This window comes from Vicia villosa, linkage group LG2, assembly GCF_029867415.1.
Source record: "Vicia villosa cultivar HV-30 ecotype Madison, WI linkage group LG2, Vvil1.0, whole genome shotgun sequence".
In the NCBI taxonomy this organism is placed as follows: domain Eukaryota; kingdom Viridiplantae; phylum Streptophyta; class Magnoliopsida; order Fabales; family Fabaceae; genus Vicia; species Vicia villosa.
Genome location: NC_081181.1, coordinates 38,155,788 through 38,174,696, shown reverse-complemented (window position 1 = coordinate 38,174,696; position 18,909 = coordinate 38,155,788). Strand labels below are relative to the sequence as shown.

The window sequence follows — 18,909 nt, the reverse complement described above, 5'->3', positions numbered from 1 at the left end:
GAGGTTTGAACTAAGGAAATCTAATTAGGAAAGAGCCTTCACCGGGAAGACATTCTCAATCCTAGGCCATAGTCCTGTAATATATATATAGTTTATTTGTCCTAAGGTTGCACTCAGACATAGTTCTAAACAATATATATACAGTTTATATTTGACAGAAATTTAAATGAAAGCTTGTAAATTGAAAGCTATAAAGCCTAACCTGGATGAGGAGGAGGCCTTTGAAAGATGTATGTACAAAGCTTTACCAGTAGCTTGGTTGTTTATTGATAAGAGTTTGAGGGTTTGATTGTGAACAGTTCAATGTTCATTGAAAACAGTTGAATTTTTTATTGAAAACAGAAGAAGTGAAGATGGACACTAGGTCACATAGGTATCTGAAGAGTTTCACCGGGAATAATTCTCTTCAAATATCAGATGAATGTTTTGAAAACAGATGAGAAGTTTTCTGTTTAAAGATGTTTTAAAAAACAAACTATGAAAAGAAAAAGTTGTTGGGTCTTGCACTCTATTAGAGGTCCACTGAAATTGATTTACTGTTTATGAAAAAAACAGTTGAAGAGATTTGAAATGATACAAGGTTTTGTTGTCTGAAAACCTTGATCGTCTGTTTGATCAAAGTTTGAAAACAGTTTGAAAATTGACAAAAGTCAACTTAATTAGGGTAAAGACAAAGTCTATACCTAATTAAGACCTAAATGATTAGGGTTTTATCACAAAAATATTTACAAGAGATTATGTTTTGAAAATCAAGTGAAAATTATATTTAAAGTATTTAAAAACACTTAAAAATATGTTATTTTAAACCTAATAAAAAAGTATCAAATAAATAATATTTTTGTGATTTTTTTGGTTTATTCATAAAAAAGATATATTAAATGAAAATTATGTGAAAAATCAAGTGAAAATGATTTAATTTGATAGGTTAAATAATTATGTGAAGTTGTAAATAAAAATGAAAGAAAATAGTGGTAAAAAAATATGGTTTTGTCTTGCCAAGGGTTGAACTCACGCCCTCTAGGTTACCAAATAAAACAATTACCAACTGAGCCACGCGCGTGGACTGATTAGCAAAGGTGTCCATGTGATTATACGTGAAAGCAAAGCATTAAAAATGATTTGTAAAATAAAATAAACAAAAGGTCTGAGGGGGGGATCGAGCCCCAGACCTACGGCAAGGCAAGACTTTGGACGCGCGTTGTAACCATTAGGACACTACGATGAATTCGTAGATGACACGCCTATCAATCAAAATAAAATAAACTCATTCCTGGGAAATTTGAGAAAATGGCGCCACCATCTTCATCTTCAACCTCAAGCTTCAAAATTATGAATTTGCTATCTCACTCGTTTCTCAACCAAACTCAAAGATGTAAACATGGATTTTGCTCGTTTTTGAACAAGGATCATGATGGTATCCTTTGATTTCATTTATTTTCAGTGTAATTCAAAATTCGCACGCATGAACACTTAGAACCCTAAAATTGAAAATTAACATGAAATACTCTATATGCATGATATGATGCAATTGACTGAGGGTTAATGATCCTCTCAGGTGCAGAAACTTGTTGGTATAACAAGTTTTTATTTATGAAGCATGAATCATAGAGTTTGAAGCTTATGAAACTTACCTCTGAAATTTAGATTGAGCTCTGATTAAAGCGTGTTACAAAGTTGCTGCAACGATCCAAATAGCTTCGATGATCCTTCAGGAAGGTGTTGAGATGCTTAGCTTGAGTTAGAACTCCCCTGGATTTCTTGCTCGACCTCAACTGATATGGCTCCAAGTGAGAGGTGAAGATGATGATCCTCCACGTACAGAAGTGTTCCAGGTGTTTGGATCACTTCTAAATTCCTCCTTTGATGTGTTTGAATACTTACTTTCAAAGGAAGAGCTCTGGTTTGAAGAATCTGAGTCTTCTTGCCAAAGAACCTTTGAAAAACCTATGTATGAGGGAGAGAAGGAGAAATCAAGATTTTTGTTTCTTTGGTGTGTCTAATACTGAGGTATGCTCTTCTATTTATAGGCAAAAGGTTCAGAATAAATTAGGGAGAGTGAGCTTTGCTTAATGAGGTTAACTTGGTTTCTTGGTTATGAAGGAATTTCAAAAATATCCAAGATGTAATGATGGCAATTTTGATTCCACTTGATCAATCCCCTATGATTCTTTGGTGATTCATCAAGATTTCGATTTTGTAATGATTACTTAATCACATGGCATTGAATTCTTGCAACTTGGCCAAAAATGATGAAATAGTGCATTTGATTCCTTGAAATCTCTTATGATATCTCATGGATGAGGATGCATCAATTGGTAGAGGAATTGGTACAAAATTTGCAAAATTCAAATTTGGACATGACCTATAATTTCACTTCAAATGCCCTACTTTAGTCAATCATATCTATTAGCTCATGATGAATTTGAAGATGGTTGAACATAATTGGGAAAGCCCTTAACATGTACTTCAATTCATTAATTTGGTGTTTGTCCAAAATCCTTAGGGAAATTAGTGAAAAAGTCCCATAAGGTTTGAATAAAACTAGGGTTTTTTGCTAGTTTCATGAAGGCAGTCACTTTGAAGCTCCATATCTCTTCAATAGTTGATTTTAGCCAAAAATCATATGTGACAAAGTTGTTCATTGGATCAAAATCTACAAATTTGATGTTGGAAGTTTTTTTCAGTTTGTGCTTGAAATTTGAGATATTCCCTTCCAAAGTTTTGAAAAAAAAAAGACCTTTAAACACTTAAAAAAATTTCTAAGTATGAAAAGTCAATCTTTGACTTTTTGATTCTTGATTGATTTTCTTGATTTTTCTTGGTCAAATGACTTCAATGATAATATATTGATGATATTGATCCTTAAAAGTCATGGTTTGACCCAAAACCCTAAAAGTCAAAGGTGGTCTTGTATAGTTGACTTTTTCCAAATGAAGTGAAATCTTGGACTTTTGTGATGAATCAAGCTCTCCTCCTCAAATGTATGATATGATTGGAAAATATTGAGGTAATATAAGTTCTTGAACCATGTTTTGAGTTATGGAGCCATGTCCTGATTAAAAGTCAACTGTCTAGGTGAATTAGGTTAAAAACCCTAATTTGTAGGTCAGATGAAATTGATGACTGTGGATCTTGAATTGAAGTATAATTCCCATTGTATATTGTCATAGGGATCATTTGAGGATGATTGAACACTTTGAGTGATGCCCTGGAGCTTTTTAGGGTTTCCCAGATGTGGTCCTTGATTTTAGTCCTTGATGGGCTTAAAACCCTAGTTTGGTGACCTGAGCAAATCTGAGTCCTGATGACTGATGTCTAACCAACATAGGTGAATAAATGAATTATTTGAGTCCTATGATTGTATTAGAGGTAATTTTATTATTGATTGATCCTTTGCCTGAGCTCTTTTGTTCTTGAACACCCTCGATTGAGTACAAGATAAACAAGTGACTGCTCTGGGTACTTGTCTTGAGTTGATGAAATGTCTAGAGGTGTGACATCTCAGGGGGGGGGGGTCAAAATTAGGGTATTACACACAGCTCCGCTTAGTGGACCTGCTCCGCTTATCAAGCTTGCGCATTTTCAAATTCCCATTCAGCATCCAATTAGCGAGTTAGTGCCTCTTAGCGGAAGTGCGATTATGCAAAAAAATAACAGAACCACACCCCACTACGTAACCACACTTCCACCATTCAAAACTCAACCCAATAAACAATTAAACACATATAATCACAACATCTAGCATCACTCATCATCAATCATCAATAAAAACATGTTTTCAATAAAAAATTCGTGCAATTTCATCATAAAACCCTAATATTTTACAACATTCAATCCATGGATCCTACATACAATCTAACCCATCTTAAACATCATTATACATCCCTTTAGCTTGAAAGAACCCCACCCTTACATTGGATTTTAGATTGAAGCTAACTCTATCTTCAAGACCTAGCTTCTCTTCTCTCCTCTCTTCTTCTCTTCATTTTCCCAATTTTCACCAAATGAGTTCTAACTCCCTCTATTCTCTAAAACCCTTGTTTTGTTAAACCCTTACTAACTTTCTAAATTTCTAATGGGCTCTATTTAGCACCTATCAATTAATAATACCAATTTAGGCTCAATAGCTCATAACACTTACTAACTTTTACTATTTACTAATAATACTCAATAAATAACACAAAATCACTTAAACACGTAATCAAATAAATAAATCTCACATCACACAATTAAATAAAATAGGGAAATAAAAAAGGTAGTTACAACTCTCCCCCATTTAGAATATTTCCTTCCTCGAAAATTACCTTAGTCAAACAACTCAGGATATGACTCTCGCATCTTGCTTTCCAACTACCACATCAAACTCTCTGGTAGCTCCCGACCAAACTACCTTCACCAAAGTAATCTTTTTGCCTCTAAGCGTCTTCGTCTCGCAATCCTCAATCCTTACTGGCATAGTTTCCACCGTGAGATTATCCCCTACTTGCACATCATCCATATGAATCACATGAGAAGTATCAGAAATATATTTCCGAAGTTGGGACACATGAAACACATCGTGCAAATTCGAAATATTCGGCGCTAACTCCACTCTATATGCCACATTCTCAACCTTTTCTGAAATCTGATACGGTCCAATAAAACGAGGAGTGAGCTTCTTCGACTTTAACACTCTCCCCACACCGGTCATCAGTGTAACTCTAAAAAATACATGATCACCCGCTTGAAATTCAAAATCTTTCCTTCTCTTGTCATGGTAACTCTTCAGCCTACTTTGAGAAGTCTCCATCTTATCACGAATCAACTTAACCTTCTCAGTAGTCTCTCGAACAATCTCAGGTCCAACCACTACACTCTCACCAGATTCATGCCAACACAACAGAGTCCTACATCTCCGACCATACAATGTTTCGAAAGGCGCCATTCCAATACTAGAATGGTAACTATTGTTGTAAGTGAACTCAATCAATGGAAAATGAGTATCCCACGTACTTCCCTACTCAAGAACACAAGCTCTCAACAAATCCTCTAACAACTGAATAATCCTCTCTGTCAGACCATCTGTTTGAGGATGATACGCCGAACTCAACCTCAACTTAGAACCCAATGCCTCTTGCAAATATTTCCAAAAATTTGAAGTGAACCTTGGATCTCTATCTGAAATAATACACAAAGGAACACCATGCATCTTAACAATCACATTGGTATAAATCTCCGCCAACTTAGAAACTGGATATGTGATGTTAATAGGTACAAAATGAGCCGACTTCGTAAGCCTATTAACGATCACCCAAATAGAATCATGACCTCCCACGGTATTCGGTAAACCCGTCACACAATCTATAAAAATGCTATCCCGTTTCCATTCCGGAACTTCCAACGGTTGCATTAACCCTGCAAGCTTCTGATGTTCAACTTTTGACTTATGACAAGTCAAACATGCATACACAAAATGAGCTATGTCATGCTTCATTCCAGGCCACCAAAATAAGTTCTTCAAATCTTGGTACATCTTTGTAGCTTCTGGATGAATACTCAAATTACTTCTGTGACCTTCTTCAAGAATCGCTCTCTTCAAATCCACATCATCAGGAATACAAATCCGATTAGGGAATCTCAACACACCTTGCGCATCCAACTTAAAATCATCACTCTCAGCTTGATCGATTCTAACCATCGAATTTACCAATTTCACATCCAACTTCTGAGCTTCTCCGATATTATCCAGAAAATCATTATTAATCTTCAGCATACCCAATCTAAAACTCTTAGGTGTCACTTCACATACCAAACTCATATCGCAGAATTGTTCAATCAATTCCAACTCCTTAACCATCATAGCCGACATATGCAACGTATTTCGACTCAAGGCATCGGCCACAACATTAGCTTTTCCTGGATGATAATTCAAACCAAAGTCATAGTCTTTCAACAACTTTAACCACCTTCATTGCCTCATATTCAATTCTTTCTGATCAAACAAATACTTCAAGCTCTTATGGTCGCTAAACACTTCAAATCTAGAACCATAGAGATAATGCCTCCAAATATTCAATACAAACACAATAGCAGCAAGCTCTAAATCATGCGTAGGATAGTTCTTCTCATGATCTCTTAACTGCCTCGACCCATAAGCAACAACCTTATCATTTTTCATGAGCACACCTCCTAATCCCATCTTAGAAGCATCACAATAAACTACAAACATTCTTCCGAATTTGGCTATATCAAAATCGGTGCCGATGTCAATCTCTTCTTCAACTCGGTAAACCTCTCTTCATATTAAAGATCCCACACAAAAGCCTTACTCTTGCACGTCAACTTAGTCAACGGAAGTGCCAGCTTAGAGAATCCTTCAATGAACCTTCTATAATAACGGGCTTAATCCTAAGAAGATTCGAATCTCGGTAGCCGACTTAAGAGTTTCCCATCTTAACGTTTAAGCTTAATCTCACTAATATATTACAACATCAATGTAGTGAGCTTTGATGAAGATGAAGTTTTTGAGCTTTGAATTGAACAGCGTTTCAGCAAGTTAATATTCACAGAATTTGATTCAGAGTTGTTAACCTTGCTTCTCATCAGAACTTCATATTTATAGGCGTTTGAGAAGATGACCGTTGAGCGCATTTAATGCTTTGCATGTTCCGTACAGCTTTGCATTTAATGTTTCACGCTTTTGTCAACTACCTCGAGCCTTGTTCACGCTGTGTCTACTGACGTTGCCTTTAATAGCTTCCAACGTTCCTTTTGTCAGTCAGCGTAGCCTGCCACTTGTACTTTCTTCTGATCTGATGTTTGAATAAAATATTTGAATATCATCAGAGTCAAACAGCTTGGTGCAAAGCATCTTCTTGTCTTCTGACCTTGAAGTGCTTCTGAGCGTGATACCATGAGAACTTCAGTGCTTCTGCTTCTGATCTCAAGTTCTTCTGATGCTTCCATAGATCCATGTTCTGATTCTGCCTTGACCATCTTCTGATGTCTTGTCAGACCATGTTCTGATGTTGCATGCTGAACCTTCTGAGACAAAGCTTCTGAGCGCCGATTTGTGCATACTCTTTATATATTTCCTGAAATGGAAATTGCAATGTATTAGAGTACCACATTATCTCACACAAAATTCATATCCTTGTTATCATCAAAACTAAGAATATTGATCAGAACAAATCTTGTTCTAACAATCTCCCCCTTTTTGATGATGACAAAAACATATATAAATGATATGAATTTGCGATCAGAAAGAGCAGACGGCTAAAGACAAATTACACAGCTATAGCATAAGCATGTGAATATGTCTCCCCCTGAGATTAACAATCTCCCCCTGAGATGAATAATCTCCCCCTGAAATAAATACTCGAAGAACTTTAATAATAAAAGACTTCCCTGATTATTTCGGTAGAGACGATCACATAAGCTTCTTGCTTCTGATAATTCATAGCTTCTGACTTCTGCTTCCATTGGACAGCTTCAGAACTTGAATTTCTTTAGATCCCTAGAACACTCACAGCTTCTGATTTCTGCTTCCATTCAGGACAGCTTCAGAACTTGAATTTCTTTGATCTTCAGAACATTCACAGCTTCTGATTCCTGCTTCCATTTAGGACAGCTTCAGAACTTGAATTTCTTTGATCTTCAGAACATTCACAGCTTCTGATTCATGCTTCCATTTAGGACAGCTTCAGAACTTGATTTTTCTGGATCTTTAGAACATTCACAGCTTCTGATTTCTGCTTCCCTCGGATAGCTTCAGAGCTTTGAATTTCTTCTTACATCACTTCATGCTAGATTGTATCAGAACATTGTTGAATGTACCAGAGCATCTCTACATCCTGAAATGTTACAGAACAAAACTAAACGACAAAAGTCAGCATGATTGAGTTAGAACATAAAATGTGTATCAGAACACAAAATATGTATCAGAGCCATATAAGCCATATAGAATATATCAGATCCAATAGACAATGTATCAAAGCAAATAGCCAATGATTTGGATCATATTCTATTATCAGAATTTCTGATCATTCTTGCTTCTGATTCTGAAACTTCCTAGCACTCAGCTTGCTTCAAGAATCCAAGAGCTATTTCTGATCAGTCTTCCTTCTTGCTTCTGATTCTGAAGCTTCCTAGCACTCAGCTTGCTTCAAGAATCCAAGAGCTTGATTCATCTTGTTACTTCTCATGTTGATCTTGAATCTTTGATTCCTGCAACAACACAACTTAAAAACATAGAACTTTGCAAGTTCTGTTAGTACAGCAACTGATTAAATTAAATCATTTATCACATATTTCTCCCCCTTTTTGTCATATCATCAAAAAACAGAAAAGATTCAGATACAAACAAAAAGAGACACACGGAGGAAAAAGATGATTTCATTGAAGTTCAAACAACAGGTACAGAAGTACATGAAGAGAAGGAAGACAAGATGCACAAAAACAGATGCAGCAAAAGCAAAAACAAAACAACACAGACTCAATCTAAGACTACCCTAGCCTTGACAAGATCTTGGCCAGCATCTCTTGAACCCCATTGTTGTATCCTTCTTGCCTTTCCATGAAAGCTCTAAACTCATCCTGTTTCTTCTGAATATCTTCCAGAGTTCTTGCAAGACGAGAAGATTCATCAGAAGAAGCTTCACAGCTTCTAACCACAGGAATAGCATTGTGATCTGTAGCTTCCATAGATAGATCATTTGCAGGGATTTCCTCAACAAGAACTGATTCAGCAACATGATCTTCTACATCTGCTTCTTGCATAGAAGCATCTCCATAATCTACAGCAGGAATTTCCGAATCTCCATTCTCAAGTGCCTGAAGAATGGCAGCAAGATTCCTGGGAGCAGAAGGACCTTCAACTTCTGGTGGGTCAACAACTTCTGGAATGACCAAGCTTGGGTCTTTCCCAGAAGGGTTTTCCCTCAGAAAGTCAAAGAGGGTCTTGAAATCCCCAAGTAGAACTGGATAATCAGGAATCCAGATAACAATATCCCTGCATGGATTAGCTTCTAATGCAGCAGCCAGCCTTGCTTGTTCCAATTCATCCAAAAAGGACTTCTCCTCAGCAACAACACAATTTCTGAGAGGATGGTAGTATATACCATTATCACCAGAGATTTCTTGTAGAAACATCATCCAGACCATTTAGAAATGCATCCTTCAGAAGGTCTAGACTGCTAATCACCTCATGTCTGAAAAGTTCCAGGTAGGTATAGGGTTCAGGTTCAGGCGGATTGAAGGTGAATTTGTAGTCAGGGTAGAGAAGACAGTAAGGTTTGGATTTTCTGGTAGGTAAGGGATGGGATATACAAGTTGGAGGTGCGGTGGATGAGGAAGAAGGGATATCTGAGAGAATGATTGATGAAGATGGAATATCAGAAATGATAGAATGAGAAGAGGATGGAGTATTTGTAAAGGGAATTGGTGAGAAAGATTTATCATAAGGAGTTGGGGGAAGAATACTTAAAGGTGTGGGGTTTAGAATGGGAGAGGAGAAGGATGATGGAGAAGGATTAGGTAAGGTGAAGTTTACTTTTGGTTCAGATGGAGGTGATTGGAAAGATGGTTTAGGGACAGAAGGAGGTGGAGTAAAAACCTGCCTGGAGGTTTGTACAGAAGAAGAAGATCTGGTTCTGCGAAAGGAATCTCTGATCCTTTTATCTCTTCGTTCTTCAGAGTCCACCTTGTCAGGATCATAGGTGACTCTCAACTTCTTGGATTTCTTAGCCTCATCTTCTTGGGCTTTTCTTTTTAGCCTAGCCTTTAGTTCCTTCTGATCCTTCTTCAGAAGATCAGCCTTGGACGGAAGTACTCTGCCACGGATCCAAGCAGGATCAATATCTGATTGCTTCCTAACACAATCTTCCAGGTAAAGCTTGACAACCTGATGCAGTTCTTTTTGAAACAAAGATACAAAACCTTCAACAGCAACTCTTCTTGACAGAATGTCAGGAAAGCTTGTGCACACAGAAGGTACATTTTGAATGAGTTCCAGTCTGAATAAATCCACGCCATTGAAAATTGGACCTTGAACTACTCCAAGAAAATGGGACGCATTGAGATTTCTGATGGAGTCCAGCACTTTGCTTTCAATCAGAATGTCTGAGATCATTCTTCCAAAAGGAATAGTCGTTCTTGAAATATGAGGGTACTTCGCCCTTTCGTGTTCTCTTGACTCAAAGATAGAAGTCTTCAGATTCTCAAACAAAATATGGGAGATGTTGATCTCAGTCTTTTTGCCAATGCAGAAAAGAGTGTACTTGTGATCTGGACTGATGTAGGAGGAGGAGAGCATCCTCTTTCTATGGTGAAGGGAACCCAGAATAATCTCAGCCCATACTTTATAAAACGGCCTTAAGGTGCCTGTGTTATTAGAGTCAATTCCAAAAGTCTGAGAGATTTGTTGTTCAACTTTAGACCAATCAACTGATGCATGTCGAAAACCAGTCCAGCCTTCTTCATCATTCAGATTGTACAGCTTCCTGATGAGCTTTTCAGTGATAACCACTTCATGCCCTAGCACGAATGAAATGATGGCAGTTGGGGTAACCGTTGCATGTACCCAGAAATCCTTCACAAGTTCAGGATAAATTGGACCAACCAATCTATCAAGATACTTAGACCATCCTTGCTCAAAGATTCTTGCATCACACTTAAAGCCATTTGCTTTTAGGTTGTTGATGTCCACAGCAGATTCACATAGAACTTCTAGTTCTTTCGTGGGTATTAAGCATGTTTTCAATGGAGCATACTCATATTTGCTTAGAAGGATCTGTGTAGAGGTGAGCTTTTCTTTTGAGTTCGATGAACAGGAAGATGAGTTCATGATGATGATGCTTTGAGATCAAATCAAAAACTAGGGTTTGAAAAAAATTGCAACGAAGGGGATGCACAAGAGAGAGAGAGAGAGAGAGAGAGAGAGAGAGAGAGAGAGAGAGAGAGAGAGAGAGAGAGAGAAAGAGAAAAAGAGGGAATGAAGATGAAGCGGGTTATTTAAAAGATTTGAAAATAAAGAAATCAATATGCATTTAATGAGAAATGACATTAGGAGAGAGAACATGGTAAATGAATTGATTTAACACAGTTACCTAGGTCGGCGTCTTTTCAACTGCACGCTTTGTACTAACTGCACACACACGTGTTCACCATCAGATAATGGATGACAGCTGTAAAATATGAATAGACTTTACGCCTTTTGATTCTGATTGTCATTCTTAAGAAATGATCTGGTTCTGATAGGATCATATTTCTTCCCAAGAATCACATCTTCTGAATGAGCTGAGGCAAGTCTAGGTGATCTTCTGATAGTTGGTTCTTCAGAAATCCTAAGATTCTCTAAAGATGCAGCAATTTGATCTTCTGATCCATTGCTTCTGAGACTACCAGCTTCTGCAGCTTTGCTTCTTGGTTCTTCTGCTTCTGATATATCAATATCAAAATCTGCAAAATTCTCAAACTGCTTTGGTTTTTCAAGACCAAGCTTATCATCAAACCTGATATTGATTGATTCTTCTACAATCAATGTTTCAGTATTGTATACTCTGTAGCCTTTAGAGCGTTCAGAATATCCAAGAAGGAAACACTTTTGTGCTTTGGAATCAAACTTACCAAGATGATCTTTAGTATTCAGAATAAAACATACACATCCAAAAGGATGGAAATATGAAATGTTGGGCTTTCTGTTCTTCCACAATTCATTAGGAGTCTTATTTAGAATAGGTCTGATAGAGATTCTATTCTGAATATAACACGCAGTGTTAATTGCTTCTGCCCAGAAATGCTTAGCCATATTGGTTTCATTGATCATGGTTCTAGCCATTTCTTGTAGAGTCCTATTCTTTCGCTCTACAACTCCATTTTGCTGTGGAGTTCTAGGACAAGAGAAATCATGGGCAATACCATTTTCTTTGAAGAACTTCTCAAAGAATCTGTTCTCAAATTCGCCACCATGATCACTTCTGACCTTTATGATTTTGCACTCCTTCTCAGATTGGATCTGAGTGCAGAATTCAAAGAACACTGAATGAGACTCATCCTTGTGTTTCAAGAACTTTACCCATGTCCAGCGGCTATAATCATCAACGATGACTAAACCATATTTCTTCCCTCTGACAGATGCTGTTTTGACTGGGCCAAACAGATCAATGTGCAAGAGTTCTAACGGCCTTGAGGTAGAAACAACATTCTTAGACTTGAATGTAGGTCTGGAGAACTTTCCCTTCTGACATGCTTCACAAAGAGCATCTGATTTGTATTTCAGATTTGGGAGTCCTCTGACCAGATTTAGTTTGTTAATCTGAGAAATCTTTCTCAAACTAGCATGTCCTAATCTTCTGTGCCAGACCCATTGCTCTTCAGAAACAGACATAAGACAAGTCACCTTCTGCTTCTCAAGATCAGAAAGATCAATCTTATAAATGTTGTTCTTCCTCTTGCCTGTAAATAGGATTGAGCCATCCTTCTGACTTACAGCCTTGCAAGACTTTTGATTGAAGATTATATCATAACCATTGTCACTTAATTGACTTATGGACAATAAGTTATGCGTTAATCCTTCTACAAGAAGTACATTAGTTATGGAAGGAGAGTTACCAAGACTTATGGTTCCAGAGCCAATGATTTTGCCCTTCTGATCTCCTCCAAACTTGACTTCTCCACCTGGTTTAAGCACCAGGTCTTGGAATGTAGACCTTCTTCCCGTCATGTGTCGCGAGCACCCAGAGTCCAGGTACCATGACATTTTGCTTTTTGTCCTCTTTTCCGCCAAGGATATTTGCAATAGGAATAATCTTTTCCTTAGGTAGCCACAATTTCTTGGGTCCTTTCTTGTTAGTTCTCCTCAAGTTCTGATTGAACTTGGGTTTAGCAAAATATTTAACAGGAGGAACAGTATGATACTTCTTGTTCTGAGTTCTATGATATTTCTTAGGTTGTGTCACATGCTTCTTGGTGTGTGTTATGTGAAAACTTTGAGCATGTGATGTGTGCCTAATGTCATGTGAGTGGCCATACCTGAACTGATCATACAATGGCTTGTATGAGATTTTCATATCATCTACAGGTTCAAGTTTGTATGGGGTTTCACCCTCATAACCAATGCCAACTCTCTTGTTTCCAGACACAGCATATATCATAGAAGCTAGCTGACTTCTGCCAATACTTCTAGATAAGAACTTCCTGAAACTTAAATCATATTCTTTGAGAATATGATTCAGACTAGGAGTGGATTTTTCTGAATCAGAAGGAGATCCAACATTATTGGATAATTTTAAAACTTTTTTCTTTTAATTCAGAATTTTCCAACTCAAGCTTCTTAGTTTCAAATTCAAATTGCTTTTTCAGCTTTTTGTATTTGATACTAAGATGACCTTTTAATCCAAGAAGCTCTGTTAGACTGGAAACTAACTCTTTTCTAGATAGTTCAGAAAATACCTCTTCAGAATTTGATTCTGATGTAGATTCTGATCCATCATCTTCTGTAGCCATCAGCGCAAAGTTTGCCTGCTCTCCTTCAGAGTCTGATCCTGATTCTGATTCAGAATCATCCCATGTTGCCATAAGACCTTTCTTCTTATGAAACTTCTTCTTGGGATTTTCCTTCTGAAGTTTTGGACACTCATTCTTGTAATGTCCAGGCTCATTGCACTCATAGCAGACAGCCTTCTTCTTGTCAGATCTTCTGTCACCAGAAGATTCTCCACGTTCAAATCTCTTTGAACTTCTGAAGCCTCTGAACTTCCTTTGCTTGCTCTTCCAGAGTTGGTTCACCCTTCTGGAGATCATGGACAGTTCATCTTCTTCTTCAGATTCTGATTCTTCAGGATCTTCTTCTTTAGCCTGAAAAGCGTTAGTGCATTTTTTAATATTAGATTTTAATGCAATAGACTTACCTTTCTTCTGAGGTTCATTAGCGTCAAGTTCAATCTCATGACTCCTCAAGACACTGATAAGTTCTTCCAAAGAAACTTCATTCAGATTCTTCGCAATCTTGAATGCAGTCACCATTGGGCCCCATATTCTGGGCAAACTTCTGATGATCTTCTTTACATGATCAGCCTTGGTGTAGCCTTTGTCGAGAACTCTCAATCCAGCAGTAAGAGTTTGAAATCTTGAAAACATCTTTTCAATGTCTTCATCATCCTCCATCTTGAAGGCTTCATATTTCTGGATTAGAGCAAGAGCTTTAGTCTCCTTGACTTGAGCATTTCCCTCATGGGTCATTTTCAAAGACTCATATATATCATGGACAGTTTCCCTGTTAGATATCTTCTCATACTCAGCATGAGAGATAGCATTCAACAAAACAGTCCTGCATTTATGATGATTCTTGAAATCTTTCTTTTGATCATCAGTCATTTCACTTCTCGTGAGCCTTACACCAGTAGCTTTAACAGGATGTTTGTAACCATCCAACAGAAGATCCCATAGATCAGCATCCAGACCAAGAAAGTAACTTTCCAGTTTATCTTTCCAATATTCAAAGTTTTCACCATCGAATATTAGTGGTCTAGTATAACCATTGTTACCATTGTATTGCTCAGCAGAGCCAGATGTAGATGCAGCTGGATTTGTTGGAATTTCACCAGCCATCTTTTACTGAAGCGTTTTTCTCTTCCTGAATCTTTTCTAAACACGGTTAAGTGCTTGCACCTTAGAACCGGCGCTCTGATGCCAATTGAAGGATAGAAAAACACTTAGAAAGGGGGGGTTTGAATAAGTGTAGTCTTAAAAACTTGAACGATAAAAATAAATTGCACAGTTATTTTTATCCTGGTTCGTTGTTAACTAAACTACTCCAGTCCACCCCCGCGGAGTGATTTACCTCACCTGAGGATTTAATCCACTAATCGCAACAGATTACAATGGTTTTCCACTTAGTCCGCGACTAAGTCTTCTAGAGTATCCTGATCACAACCTGATCACTCCAGGAACAATTGCTTAGACACAAGCTAAGACTTCCTAGAGTATCCTGATCAACACTTGATCACTCTAGTTCCTTACAAATTAATGTAATCAATTCTAAGAGTATTACAAATGCTTCTGAAAAGCTATAATCACAACAGTGATATTTCTCTTAACGTTTAAGCTTAATCTCACTAATATATTACAACAGCAATGTAGTGAGCTTTGATGAAGATGAAGTTTCTAAACTTTGAATTGAACAGCGTTTCAGCAAGTTAATATTCACAGAATTTGATTCAGAGTTGTTAACCTTGCTTCTCATCAGAACTTCATATTTATAGGCGTTTGAGAAGATGACCGTTGAGCGCATTTAATGCTTTGCGTGTTCCGTACAGCTTTGCATTTAATGTTTCACGCTTTTGTCAACTACCTCGAGCCTTGTTCACGCTGTGTCTACTGATGTTGCCTTTAATAGCTTCCAACGTTCCTTTTGTCACTCACCGTAGCCTGCCACTTGTACTTTCTTCTGATCTGATGTTTGAATAAAATATTTGAATATCATCAGAGTCAAACAGCTTGGTGCAAAGCATCTTCTTGTCTTCTGACCTTGAAGTGCTTCTGAGCGTGATACCATGAGAACTTCACTGCTTCTGCTTCTGATCTCAAGTTCTTCTGATGCTTCCATAGACCCATGTTCTGATTCTGCCTTGACCATCTTCTGATGTCTTGCCAGACCATGTTCTGATGTTGCATGCTGAACCTTCTGAGACAAAGCTTCTGAGCGCCGATTTGTGCATACTCTTTATATATTTCCTGAAATGGAAATTGCAATGTATTAGAGTACCACATTATCTCACACAAAATTCATATCCTTGTTATCATCAAAACTAAGAATATTGATCAGAACAAATCTTGTTCTAACATCTTCCTCATAAATCCGACAACTATCAACCAAATCAGCAAAGACACAAATCTTCTGGTAGCTAATCGCCTTCTTGATTTCTGGGTGCAATCCATTCTCAAACTTGATACACTTAGAAAATTCACCATCTGGTCCATCATAATGTTGGTAAAACTTACCCAACTCTCCAAACTTAGCAGCATATTCAACAATCGACTGATTCCCTTTTCTCAACTCAAGAAATTCGATTTTCTTCTTTCCACGGACGTCCTCAGGAAAGTACTTCCTCAAGAACTCCCTACGGAACACAACCCAAGTGATCTCACCTACAACCTCCAATCTCTGACGAGTCTCTAGACACCAGCCATCAGCTTTGACTGCTAGCATATGAGTCCCATGCCAAACCTTCTGATATGGAGTATAATCCATCACACGGAAGATTCTCTCAATCTCCTTTAGCCATGTCAATGCGCCATCAGGATCATGAGTTCTCTTGAACAATGGCGGATTCTCCCTTAAGAAGGTAGCCAAATTGCGAGAAGCAGAATTCTCACCAAAAATTGGCTGATGTTTCAAAGCTTGAGCCATTGCTTCCAAAGCAGCAGCAATCGCAACATAATTCCTCCTAACCATCTCAACTCTTCACTATAATACAAAAGCAATCAGCACAACTAACAATACGAGTATTATTAGACTACGCTACGACACGACACATGGCCGGACGAACCGACCTGCTCTAATACCACTAATGTAACACCCCAAATCTAGCCTGCAATTAATAGGGAAAATCAGAGTGCAAAATCTCAAAAACAATAACAACATTTGAGGTGTCACATATATCAACATAACCAAATCACAAATCATGCTCATGAATCACGGATACATAACACTTATATCGGAGGAAACTCATATATCATTAGTCATTCAAATCCAAACAACTTTATAACCTCTCCGCGAAATTCAAAGAACATCATAAATTCAAATCATAACATCTATGCCAATCATGGCTATCAAAAAATTCAACATGTCTCAATAAAAGATAACAATAAAAAAACTCGATAAGATATAAAATTAAAATCAAACATGCAAACATCCCCCGAGTGCTATGTATCAGAGCATAGACACACCGACTCAAGCTATAAGGTAAACGACTACTCTGCGTCGTTACCTGCTTGTTACCAACAGAGGGTAACATTCAAACAGAAGGGGTGAGATATCATTTATTATAAAGAAATGTATGATAATATTCAAAGCATCGTAAAGATCATACACATATCACCAGTTCTCATCACATAACATCTTACAACAACTATCGTCACTAACCAACTTACAGAACAACAACAATGTCAATAATAAATTATGACAACAACCCAATTCATAATTATAATATCAATGCATCAAAATAACATGTCGTCATCACGTAACAACAAACATCTCATCATCTCAACAATTCAAACACAAATGAATGCAATTTAAATTCAATTCAAATGTGACTCGACTTATGCAAATGCATGTGGTACCATTTGGAGTAAAACTCCCACCGTCTCAAAATTTGCCATTGGGCACACCGTCGCTATTTGCCATTAAGGCCACCGTCGCTTTTACCATTAAGGCCATTGTCGCTTTATGCAATGGATGTGACATCCACACATAACAACATATATAACACATCTCATCACAATCAAACATCATTAATTACATGTCAAAATTCAACGACAACAACAAAATCAACACCAATCATGGTAATACATCTCTTCGCTATCACGTCGCTACGTTGTATCATTATACAACAGTATTTCACTTCACAACAATAATCACAACATCAAATGATACATTTCAAGAAAAAGATTCAAAAAGGTTTCCAAAGGTTTTCAAATTATATTCATTAGAAAGACATTGGTTAGAGCTTCACGGAGGTTCAAACGACACTAAAAAAGGAGTTACGGATCAAAAGATACATCATTTCAAAGTTTGAACAAGTTTTGCACAGCAGGGTCCGCTTAGCGAGCTTATGGAAACTCAAATTCAATAACCCAGCTTGAAGCGCGCTAATACAGACTAAAAACAGTAACTTTCAGTTTCGTAACTCCGCTTAGCGGACCAGCTATGCTTAGCAAGCTTGCGTATTTTCAAATTCCCATTCAGCATCCGCTTAGTAAGCCAGGGCCGCTTAGCGGATGCGCGATTATGCAGAAAAATAACAAAACCACAGAGCACTGCATAACCACACTTCCACCACCCAAAACGCATCCCAATCAACAATTAAACACATATAATCACAATGTCTAGCATCATTCATCATCAATCATCAAGAAAAACATGTTTTCAACCAAAAATTCATGGAATTTCATCAGAAAACCCTAACATTCTACAACATTCAATCCATGGATCCTACATACAATCTAACCCACCCTAAACATCATCATACATCCCTTTAGCATGAAAGAACCCCACCCTTACCTTGGGTTTTGGATTGAAGCCAACTCTATCTTCAAGACCTAGCTTCTCTTGTTCTCTTCTCTTCTCTTCTCTCCTCTCTTCTTCTCTTCTTTCTCCCAATTTTCACCAAATGAGTTCTAACTCTCTTTAGTCTCTAAAACCCTTGTTTTGTTAAACCCTTACTAACTTTCTAAATTGCTAATGGGCTCTATTTAGCTCCTCTCAATTATTAATACTGACTTAGGCCCAATAACTCATAACACTTACTAAATTTTGCTATTTACTAATAATACTCAATAAATAACACAAAATCACTTAAACACATAATCAATTAAATAATTCTCATATCACACAATTAAATAAAATACGAAAACAAAACGGTCGTTACAACTCCAATATTTTATCTATGCTTGTTGGTTTGTTTGTCCAACTCTCTAAGAGATATGTTGTCATCATTTAAAAAAAAGAATGTGAAACTACGTGCTTGCAGGTACAATTATCTACACATGATCTTGGTGCCAAATGATCCTGATGGTTTTTAATGATGACAAAACTCAGTATCAAACACTACTGTCAAACGGTGTTTAGTGGAGTCATTAGATCTTTCATCAAGAAACCTTTAGTTATGGTGTCTATAAAAAAATTCATACCAAGCCTCATCAGTTAGAAGA

General features: G+C 37.3%; 1 protein-coding gene across 1 annotated transcript; it reads right to left on the bottom strand.

Annotated features, from left to right (window-relative positions):
* Window positions 1-4,318: 4,318 nt before the first annotated feature.
* Window positions 4,319-16,432, bottom strand: LOC131648862 (uncharacterized). The gene is made up of 5 exons (XM_058918589.1): window positions 15,924-16,432; window positions 6,028-6,275; window positions 5,834-5,895; window positions 5,545-5,743; window positions 4,319-4,479 (listed from the first exon to the last, which is right to left on the bottom strand). Exons 1-5 carry the CDS (start codon window positions 16,430-16,432, stop codon window positions 4,319-4,321), a joined length of 1,179 nt encoding a protein of 392 aa, XP_058774572.1.
* Between the last annotated feature and the right edge of the window lie 2,477 nt (window positions 16,433-18,909).

What these genes read in the sequence shown, in the direction of transcription:
- LOC131648862 (XM_058918589.1), bottom strand. Translation starts at nt 16,432, where the DNA reads ATGGTTAGGAGGAATTATGTTGCGATTGCTGCTGCTTTGGAAGCAATG. An exon ending in GAATTTTCTAAGTGTATCAA is followed by an intron (nt 6,276 to 15,923) that starts GTTTGAGAATGG and finishes TTTAATATGAAG; the next exon opens with AGAGGTTTACCGAGTTGAAG. An exon ending in TTGGAGGCATTATCTCTATG is followed by an intron (nt 5,896 to 6,027) that starts GTTCTAGATTTG and finishes ATTATCATCCAG; the next exon opens with GAAAAGCTAATGTTGTGGCC.